The sequence below is a fragment of the Amblyomma maculatum genome, chromosome 3, assembly GCF_055883805.1.
Source record: "Amblyomma maculatum isolate TAMU_Amacu chromosome 3, ASM5588380v1, whole genome shotgun sequence".
Lineage (NCBI taxonomy): Eukaryota > Metazoa > Arthropoda > Arachnida > Ixodida > Ixodidae > Amblyomma > Amblyomma maculatum.
The window spans coordinates 15,393,241-15,404,518 of record NC_139346.1 but is presented as its reverse complement, the minus strand read 5'-3'; the positions used below and the strand labels follow the sequence as shown (position 1 = coordinate 15,404,518).

The window sequence follows — 11,278 nt, the reverse complement described above, 5'->3', positions numbered from 1 at the left end:
CCAAAAACATACAAGTAACTTGTGTCAATTTTATATAGTTGTCTACAGGTGAAATGGTAAGGGGTTCAGTTGAATTCGCATCCAGTAAACATTTTCTCATTCTCTTCCTACTACAATGTCAGTGGGTTTACGTATATTTTAGTAGAAAATTATTTCCGAGCCGACAACCTCCAAAAAATGTCGAGAGCAAATCATTCTTTTTGATACTTACGGCCTGCTTATTCAATAAAGTATAAGTGTGTTCAAAGCCAAAAACCTACATCGTTTAAATGTCATTTTCTAATCATTAAGTTATGAGGGCTCCGTTAAAAGACCAGGGGTTCTCCAAAACATTAAGTTATATACTGTAGGGTTTCTGTTCCACAATAAATGAGCCCTATAGAAATTTGCGTTAAAAAATGGGTAAAAAAAAAGAAACGAACGATCCTACATTTTGCTGCTTTTTCTGCTTACGTCTTGGGATCATTTATTCATTGACTATCGTCTTGGTTTTGTTTGGTTTGTAGGGTTTAACGTCCGAAAGCGACTCAGTCTGTGTGAGACACGCCGTAGAAGAGGACTCTGGACATTTCGACCACATGGGGTTCTTTAACGTGCACTGACATCGCACAGCCCACGGGCGCCTTGCCTGCCTTTCGCCGTCGGCAAAGAGCAGCCGCTGAGGCCGGGATTCGATGCCGCATCCTTGGGCACAGTAGTCTAGCGCCGTAACCACTGCGCCACCCCGGTGGGGTCCTCTACTGTCGTCGTCTAGATTCAACAAAGAAGATTTGCGTTGAGATGAGTTTATTTCCTCGCTTTATGAGGGCGAGTTATACGTTGGAAATATTTTTTCCAAAAACATCAAATACTATCCTGACAGGATTTTGTTGGCATATTGTGTAGCTCCTCGGTTATCTTGTTCTTGCTCAGCGCTGGCTGAATGGTGTCGTCAAACTGAGCGTCAAGGCGCGGCTCCCGTGAAGCCACTGCGAATGATTCTGCAACGTAAAAATAAAATGGCAAATTTTTATGCAATCGATATTCATTTAATGGACAACCTGCCCTTTCAGAGTTTTGTTGCAATGTCTCACTTTGAACATGAACTAAAACAAAACGAGGAGACAAAGCAGCGGAAAATACAATATCAGAATGATTCCCAAGTTCAACTATGTTCCTAGTGGGTGATTTTACTTGTACTACAATAAATTTGTCCGCCTCTATTCTATTTGCCTCGGATCAATTACCTGAAACCACAGCGTTTCTAAACTTGTGCGCTGATTTCAACTTCTCGCAAATCGTAACGTAAGCAACAAGAACCACTCCAACTAGTTCCAATAACTCCTAGACCGTTTTCTGACTACATCACACGACGATGTTTATTAAATTTTGCTGCCACGTCCAGGTGGCCACATATTTACCCTGTTCTCGCTCGAAGGAACTGTAAATCGTTCTACGTCAGCGCCGAATACATTAGAAAATAGAACAAAGCAGACTTTATTTCGAAAAAAAGAGAACTCAGAACATTTTCTAATGATTAGTTCTCATTTTTTTTTGCGCGCACTACCGTATAAAATATGTCCTGGCCCTTGTTTAAAAAAAGCAGCATTTCGCTAGTAGACAAATCCATACCCCTACATCATCAAAAGCATAGCTTTTTGGGCTTGTTGGTGCGTGAACGTAGCGATATTGTAGCGAAAAACAGACGAGACAAACGCGAAGACCGAACAACACGAGCGCTGTTCGCCCTTCTCGTGTGTCTTGTCTGTTTTGCGCTACAATATCGCTATGCCCTACATGATATCGGGCAGCTACCGATCCTCATGATTCAACAGTTGATTAAAACGGTTACTAAATAAAGAGAAGCTATTGTTACGAGACGTAAAACATAGCAGTAGGCACGAGCGCTGGTTTGCCTATCAGACAGCTAGCCTTTTGTACAAAAGCGCAATCAACAGTGCTAAACATGTATTTTTTCACCGGACCCTGGTCATAGACATTGAAAACTTCTGGAGCCTTATTAGTGGCACGAAAGCCAACATAAAGTTATCTGATGAAAATGGCGTTGTCATGCCTAGTCAAAATGTGGTGATGCATTTAATGAGGTGTTTTTAAATATTTTCTCGCGACTGCAGTCTGTTTGTCTGTCTGACATTGACGACAAGTGTTTTCCTCAGATGGACACTGTAACTGTTGACCTCCTTGAAGTGTTTAAAACTGCTTTCATCATCAAGCGTAGACTGTATTAATTTCACAATTGTGAAGAGTACTGGTATGAACTCATCTATAATACTGTGTAAACTCTGTGTAAAAAAGAGATATATCACATAGCAACATGGAATGTAAGATCTATGACGCAAGCTAAACTGGATGTCGTCAAGCGAGAAATGGGCAGATTTAACATTGATATCTTGGGTATCAGCGAGCTCAAGTGGACCGGAATGGGAGAATTCAACCCCGGCGACCATTATGTCTTTTATTGTGGGCACGAATCCAAAGAAGGAATGGGGTCGCTCTCATAGTAAACAGAAGAATGGGCAAAGCAGTGCTTGGGTACAACCCCAAAAACAACCAAATGATTTCACTTCGGATCCAAGGTCACCCTTTCAACATAACAGCTATCCAAGTCTATGCACCGACCACTACTGCTGAAGAAGCTGGCGTTGAGAGATTTTATGCAGACCTACAATGCCTTTTAGACCGCACCTCAACATCAGACGTCGTTTTTCTCATAGGAGACTGGAATGTTAAGGTCGGGAGTGAAGAAATATCCGGAATTACAGGCAAGTTCGGTCTCGATGAGGCAAATGAAGCTGGGCAGAGGCTAGTAGAGTTTTGTCAGGAAAACAACCTGCCCATAGCGAATACTCTTTTTCAACAGCACAAGAGGCGGCTGTACACATGGACTTCACCGGACGGTCTGTACAGGAATCAGATCGATTATATTCTTTGCCGGCAGAGATGGAGAAGCGCTATACAAGCAGTAAAAACAAGGCCTGGGGCCGATTGTGGCACCGATCATCAGCTTCTTGTTGCCAAAATTAAGCTTCCATTGAGGAAAACGCAGAAAACTAGAAGGCCTTTCAGGTATGATCTGGATCAAATTCCATTAGAATATGCTGTGGAAGTGAGGAATCGATTTCAAGCATTAGATCTAGAAGACAGAGATCCCGAAGAGATGTGGACTGATGTTCGTGATATAATAAAAGAAAAGTTCCAAAGCAAAAGAAATGCAAGAAAGCAAACTGGTTATCTGAAGAGGCTTTGCAAACAGCTGAGGTAAGGAGGATGGCAAGAGCTATAGGGGAAAGAGAAAGATACAAGGTTCTCAATGCGGATTTTCGAAAAATAGCAAGGAGAGATAACAATGCCTTCCTGAACATACAGTGCCAAGCAGTTGAGGACAACAGCCAATTAAGGAACACGAGAGCTCTGTATAAGACAATCAAAGATATAAAAGGAAGTTTCTGTGCTAAGCTAGTTGTGATAAAGGACAAACGAGGCAAGGACCTCACTGAAGCCTCAGAGATAAAGAAGAGGTGGCAGAAATACCCAGACGAACTGTAGAAGAAGTACCCGAATGTGCAAACCCAACATAAGACGGTTATGATTGCTGATCTCGAGCCGGGCATCCTGAAGAGTGAAGTTGAATGGGCCTTAGCCAGCCTTGCTAAGAACAAAGCGAGCGGAATTGATGGTATTCCGGCTGAGTTGCTTCAAAACCTCAACCATGACGCTGTTAACATTCTGCATATATTATGTCAGAAGATTTGGACAATGCTGCAGCGGCCACAGGATTGGAGGAGGTCAGTTTATATCCCCATTCCAAAGAAAGGCAGTGCTAGGGATTGTTCCAACTACCGCACGATCGCGCTTATTTCGCATGCCAGCAAGGTGATGTTGAGGGTCCTCCAAGGTAGGCTGTAGCAGTATGTCGATCGGGAGCTTCAGCACGTGCAAGCTGGGTTTCGCAAGGGCAGAGGAACTAGAGACCAGATTGCCAACCTTCGCTGGATCATGGAAAAAGCAAGAGTTCCAGAAACCCGTCTACTTCTGCTTTATTGATTATGCGAAAGCATTCGACTGCGTACATCACAGCAGATTGCGGCAAACTTTCCAAGAGTTGGGAGTGCAAATTCACCTCATCTGTCTCCTCAGGAACCTGTATGAAGGGCAAGAGGCCGCCGGCAGAACTGAGCATGGTCTTGCTGATCGGCTTCTGACTGAGAAAAAGAGTGAGACAAGGCTTCATACTGTCGCCCTGCCTATTTAACCTATATGCTGAGTTCATCATAAGGAAGGCCGGCCTGAACGAGTCTTCAGCTGGAGTGAAGATTGCTGGGAAACGTATCAACAACCTTAGATATGCGGATTATACCACTTTAATGGCAGAAAGTGCAGTGGAGCTCAAGAGACCTCTGATGTGCGTACAAGAAGAGAGTGAGATGTTTGGGCTTAAACTGAACATTAGAGACAAAGATCATGTCGTTTTGCCCTATCAAGTCCTGCAGATTCAAGGGACAAGAAGTGGAAGATGTGAGAGATTTTCTCTTCTTGGACTCCAAGATTACCCCGGAAGGAGACTGCAGCCATGAAATTAGGAGACGCCTGCCTCTGGGAAAGAGAGCCATGGCTAGCCTTGACCGCCTAGTAAAGAGCAGAGACATTACACTGCCAACCAAGATCCGTATAACTCGTGCTATGGTCTTTCCAGTTGTGATGTATGGATGCGAGAGTTGGGCTGTGAAAAAGGCTGACCGCCGAAGAATTGACGCGTTTGAATTGTGGTGCTGGCGGAGACTCTTGAGAGTTCCCTGGAAGGCCAGAAGATCAAATCAGTCGATATTGTCGACCATAAACCCTGACTGCTCATTGGAGGGTCAAATTCTAAAGATAAAGCTCAGCTACTTTAGTCATCTGATGAGAAGAAAGGAGTCCCTGGAGAAAGATTTGATGTTGGGAAAGATTGAGGGTCGCCGGAGAAGGGGTAGGCAGCGAACGCGATGGTTAGATGGCATCCTCGAGGCACTGTAGATGAAGCTATGTGATATAACGACGATAGTGAGAGACCGGAAAGCGTGGCGTGACATTGTCCATAGGGTCACGAAGAGTCGGACAAGACTGAACGACTGAACTGAACTGAAACTCTTTGCACAATCTTTGAATTCTTCAGTGTTACCATACGATTGGAAGTTGGGCAAGGTGGTGCCGTTATTTAAGTCCGGTGACGCGCTTTCACCTACTAACTATTGACTGATTTTCTTAACTAGCATGTGTTTCACAAATGTTTCTCATCTGAGACAACTTGATATTTGAGTGTTTTCTTGTGAGTGGTTACATCTGAGTGCTTGCTTTTTGCCCTCGAAAAACAAGCACTTTAAATCGCAACGACGAGCTCACGAAACGACCAAAGGTCAACACTGAACGCCAGCCTTCTTTTGCAACTAAATAGGCCAATGCCCTTCCAGAGAAAGACAATATTCTGCCAAAACACAACTCCATGCTAGCGTGCGATGAGCGCCTCTAGAAAATCTTCCCGGAGGTTCCAAGGGTAACATACAAATGTAACACAAACCTCAGATATATTCTAGTGCATTCTAAACTCCACAACAAGCATCCAACACAACCACAAATGTTCTCTCGACCTAGATCATATACAAAACGTCACCATGTTTAAAATGAATGCAAGCGATTTCATTTTTCATATAAAATCAGGCTTTAATTGCACATCCTCAAACGTTTTCTACATTCTACAATGCTGCTTCTGTCATAAACAGTACATCGTAGAGACAGGGCAACCAATGAACACAATGCTTAATGGCCATCGGGCAGACACAGGCAAAAACCTCTCAAAAAGCAGTTTCCCAGAATGTCAATCTGAAAAGCAGGCCGTCGGTGCCGTGCCCCGACGGCCTGCTTTGTGGTATGAAAAAGTGTGCTGCTATGTGGAAGTATGGAAATGGTCTCCTGTGTCAAATTTTACTGTTATTATCTGGTGACGTTGAGAGCAACCCCGGTCCCGATTACGATGCTCCTCAGTTTATTTCGGATAGCGAAGCTATTGCTGGGATTTACGCAGTATTGGAACGTCTAGAACTACGTCAGACGCAGTTTCTTCAGGAACTCCACATGCTCAAACAACAGCAGAGCGCTACAAGTGCGTCTTTGCAAGGCTTCCTGGGTAGTGTTTCTGCACTAGAGCCCGACTTGCATTCCTTACGGCCGACTGCAAATGCTCGTACTCCGAATGCATTACCCTCTTTTGACACCTTATCCAGCGATATTGCGCATCTTAAGGCTTGTTTTGAAGATGTATCCAATAGGTCCCGCAGAAATAACCCGCTTATTCTAGGTCTAAAAGATTCCGCAACAGAGAGTTGGTCTGAGTCTGAAAAAAATGTGCGCGCTTTCTTTTCCTCTTTTCTTCTCCAAGATGTTCCTTCTGAAAGTATCGAAAGGGCTCACCGAATAGGTCGCTTTGTTGAAGGCAAAACCCGACCTATTGTCGTTAAATTTTGCAGTTATAAGGTCAAGGACAATATCTTATCATGTGGTTTTATGCTCAAGGATACTAAGTTTGCCTTGCGCGAAGACTTCACCCCTGCGATTAGAAAGGCACGTTTCAAGCTTTCACAATACGCTCGTGATCAGGCTTTTCCTTCGAAGTTGCAATTTGATAAGCTTTTCGTAAATAAAAAGTGCTTTGTCTATGATTGTGAACATGACCGATTTGAGCTTAGGGAATAGCAAAAAGGGAGGCAACTGCCCGCTCACCAGCATGGGCCTGATCTTCATTCTACGCCTTCGGCATCATCAAATTTTGAATTGACAATTCTCATCGTGAATTGCAGGAGTATAAAAAATAAAACTGATAAATTTGCTGCCCATGTTTCCTCCGTTAAGCCTCATGTTATAATTGGCACTGAATCGTGGCTGGATGATTCCGTTCTGAGCCCGGAAGTTTTCCCAACTGGTTATAACGTGTATCGTCGAGACCGACACTTGCATGGTGGAGGGGTATTTCTGCTAGTTGAGGAATGCTTTCGCTCTTTAGCAATAACAGCGCCCCTAGTTGGCTGCGAATCAGTGTGGTGTAACCTACGCCTAAGCAATGGAAGGGACCTGACTATTTGTTCCGTCTGCCGTCCCCCTTCCGCTACCAACCCTGACATTTTCAGGTCACTGTCTGATTTCTTGCTTGGCTTAAAAAATGACTTTCTGTTTGGCGGGGATTTCAATATGCCTGATTTCAAATGGGTTGACTACAAACCTCTTCGTACGAATCAATCTTGATTGTCTTTGGCTTTTTGTGAATTAATTACTACTAATGATCTATATCAGTACGTCACTGAGCCTACTCGGAAAACTCAGCACTCATCTTCAGTGTAAGATTGACTCTTCTGTAACCGACCATCGGTAGTGCGCGGCACTGTTATCATACCAGGAATAAGTGATCACAGTTGTGTTGTTGCTAATGTTAGCCATTTTCCTTATTTAATTCCAAAAGATCTCGCTAGGAAAGTCTTTGTTTTTACCATGGGCGATTATACATCAATGAATAACGAACTTGCTTCCTTCCTTCCCAATTTTATTACTCTAAGTCAGAGTTTAGACTGCATTTCACTCTGGGAGGTATTCAGAAATAAATTGGGCAGCCTAATTGATAAATACATCCCAACAAAACTTGGTAAGCGGCGCCGCGACAAACCATGGATCACGCGACAAATCAGACAGCTTCTAAAAAAAAACATCGCCTTCTTCAATCGTATAAAAAGAATCGTTGCCCTGCTGTATTGCAGTCGATTCGGGCCCTTGGCAGTACACTAAAAACTGAAATTAAAGCTCATAAGGATAACTTCTTTAATAATCTGGGTTCTAAACTGCGTAGTAATCCCAAGGAATTGTGGACGTTTCTGAAACACAACGGACGCGAACCAGTCGGAATCCCAAACTTAGACGTCGATAGTGACCTTGTTAGTACTAATGGTGATAAAGCCTGCCGCTTTAATGCATATTTTCAGTCTGTCTTTGCGCCAGCGTACATCGGTGAACTTCCGAACACTCATGAATCTATTACCGAAACCATGCCTGAAATTGTTTTTACTTACCAGAGTGTTTTAAAACTGCTTAATAACATCAGGGCCGCCTCCGCCAGCGGCCCTGATGGTGTACCTACCTTTGTTTTAAAATCATGTGCGAATGAAATTGCTCATTATTTAGTCACCTTGTTCCAAACATCGCTTAACTCGGCATGTTTGCCAAATGACTGGAAAAATGCTAATGTTGTCCCAGTGCATAAAAGCGGTTCGAAAATGTCTGTTGTTAATTACCGACCCATTTCTCTGACTAGCGTGTGTGGTAAAACATTGGAACATATAATTTACAGTGCAGTCATGAAACACCTTGACTCTCATGACTTGTTTACGCCATCAGCATGGCTTTAGAACGGGTTTTTCCTCTACCACCCAGTTACTTGAGTTCAGCTAATGATCTGTTTTCCTCTTTTGACCACTGGTATTAAATTGATTGTGTATTTCTGGATTTTAAAATAGCCTTTGATTCTGTACCTCATGTGCTATTATTACATAAGTTACGTTGTCTTGGTCTGCATCCCAATATCCTCGACTGGCTTCATTCATATCTCCAGGACCGCATGCAGCGTGTTGTAATTAACGGTTGTCACTCCGATTCCGTAAACGTCTCCTCAGGTGTGCCCCAGGGGTCTGTCCTTGAACCCCTTCTTTTTCTCATTTTTATTAATGATATTGTTCTCGACCTCACCTGCCAAGTTCGGCTATATGCTGACGACTGTGTGCTTTACCATGTTGTGGAAAGTTCTTCTGACGCATTAAAACTGCAGCGAGACTTAAATTTTATCCAGTACTGGTGCTCAAAATAGCAAATGTCTTTGAACATTTCGAAATGCAAACTTGTCTCGTTCACTCGTAAGCGTTCCCCTTTAACGACCTGCTACTCAACACATAATGTTCCCCTGCAAGAAGTTTCTGAAATAAGTATCTCGGCGTATATTTCACCTCTAACCTTACGTGGACGAGACAAGTTGAGCATATTACATCGAAAGCCTGCAGAATGTTTAATTTTTTAAAGCGTAATTTCAGCAAAGCGCAGTCAAATGTCAAGCAGCTCCTGTATTTCACTTACATAAGGCCAATTCTTAAATATGCATGCCCTGTATGGGATCCCCAGTTTATTTACTTACCAGACATGCTCGAACGCGTCCAAAATAATGCTGCCAGATTTGTGTCTAACAATTATAATTTTTCATCTAGTGTCACGTCTATTAAACATCATCTTGGTTGGGAATCTTTAGCTCACCGCAGAAAACATTTCAGACTGCAGATCATGTATGGCATTTATTTTGGAAAGTTCAGCATTGACAAAGACCGGTACCTGCTTCAACCTCACTTTTTGTCTAGACGACTTGATCATCAGTGGAAGATCCGCGAAATAAAATGCCAGACAGATGTGTATAAAACCTTGTTTTTTTCACTGACGATCAATGAGTGGAACCGGCTGCCAGCTGGCATCACTGAGTGTTGCACTGAAAATTTATTTCGGGCTTTTTTATCGGATGTGTGACGTGGCGCCCTGTTCTCTTGCGTGTGTTTCCTTCATTACTTTGTTTTTGAGTGTTTTCATCACTTTGTTCGTCGCGCAGTTGCCCCCTTTAGATGCATGTTTCTCATTCTGCATTATCACTTGTGTCGTGTTATTTTCTTCATTTTTATGTATTTTATGACTGGCGTTCCCAGCAAGATTACTTGTCATCTCCCCCCCTGCAATAATGCCTTCGGGCGCTGCAGGAACCTGTAATAAATAAATAGATAAACAAATAAATAATAAATAAATAAACCCCACCCCTTATGTAATACCCCCAAAAAGAGGGTCTTTAAGGAAATAAAAATGAAATGAAACATATTTGTTGTCTCCAGTGCAGAGTAGCACGCCAGATTCGAATTATTCCGGCGAACCTCTCTGCTTTTCCTTTCAATAAATCCATCTATCTATCTATCTATCTATCTTTGTTGTCTTTCAACAGCTGCCGACCTGCGGGCTTTTCATTGTGGTTTTGGCAGAGGGACGGATTTTGCGCTCTTTGTTCACGCTCGGTGTCGCGAAACTTGCCTTTATCGTTTGCGATCTAACGCGAGATGCGCCGAAATTAGTCTGGAATGATCGCACGCAAGAGCAGCTGTTTCTGTAGTATTCCGAAATTTTGCAGTATTCTTTAACTGGCTATCTACATGTTTCTGCGCAGACTCTAAATTTACCACTGCTGAATGCAACGGCCATTCGTAATCCGATGACCGCCGAGCATGATTGCTGCTGTCTACACCGCCATATTTCTTAGTTATTTTGCGGGTTTTGTTTCGGTGAAGTGCAAGTCTCTTCAGTTGGTGTCCATGGCCTTGCAACTACCACGTTGCTATCATCCTCACTCTAGGCAAGGTGACTTACGATGGGTTTCTCACCAGTCCAGCATAGAGTAATACTTTGCGCATTAAGCTGGGGATCGGAGGATAGTTGTTTGATTTCAACTTGAGCGATTTGTTTTAGTTTAACATCATGCGAACATTTCTTCCAAACGTTTCCGCTGTCCATGAACCAAGATAGCGTTTCATCTTAATACAGCGTTGACAGACGACACGGGAAAGAAGACATGCACAGACACACAGCGCATGTTTGTGTCTCTTCTTTGTTGTCCCGACAGTCAGCGTTGTTTTCGCCGTTCTGTCGAACAGCTGATCCTTAGCCGCAGCAGCTATGGCAACGAGCAAGGCATTATGGGATATTTCTTTGTCGCTCGCTGCAGACGCGCCCCTTCCACGCCGTGCAAAGCCATGTAACGCTTTTTCAATAATTATTTGCAGTCATATATACAGCCCAAGGATGACTGTTGTGTGAGGTTTACAGTTTTTTATATTGAAGAGCTTCAAATATCCTCAGCGGTTATCCCTGAAACGTCTGTAACACTTATTTCTAAATGGTTATGCACTGAACTTAGGAGACAAAAAATGATGAAAACAGCCAACAAGAAAGTATATTTGGCCGCAGGCTTATGCGGATCTGCAAGAGTCCCCTGTAAGCAAAAGATGCAAGAAACTAGAGCATGAAAAATCGTACAAAAATAGATTAAGAAATATGGAGACCAAATGTATACACACAGTCCAGTATCGGCGCTTTAAAGTGCATGTGCAAAGAAGAGCGTTCCAATCGTTTTAGAGCGCAGCTCTTTAGCGCCCGTTCCTGCGTTTTGCGTCATCGTCGCCGTCAACGT

The 11,278-nt window shown here is 43.2% G+C and overlaps 1 protein-coding gene across 1 annotated transcript in view; it reads right to left on the bottom strand.

Moving 5' to 3' along the window:
- Positions 1-843: 843 nt before the first annotated feature.
- LOC146194267 (uncharacterized) overlaps positions 844-11,278 on the bottom strand; it is a 100,883-nt gene continuing 90,448 nt past the window's right edge. Inside the window, exon 6 of the mRNA XM_084596519.1 lies at positions 844-980. Within this exon, the coding sequence (XP_084452645.1) occupies positions 844-980 (137 nt within the window). The remainder of the gene's footprint in view (positions 981-11,278) is intronic.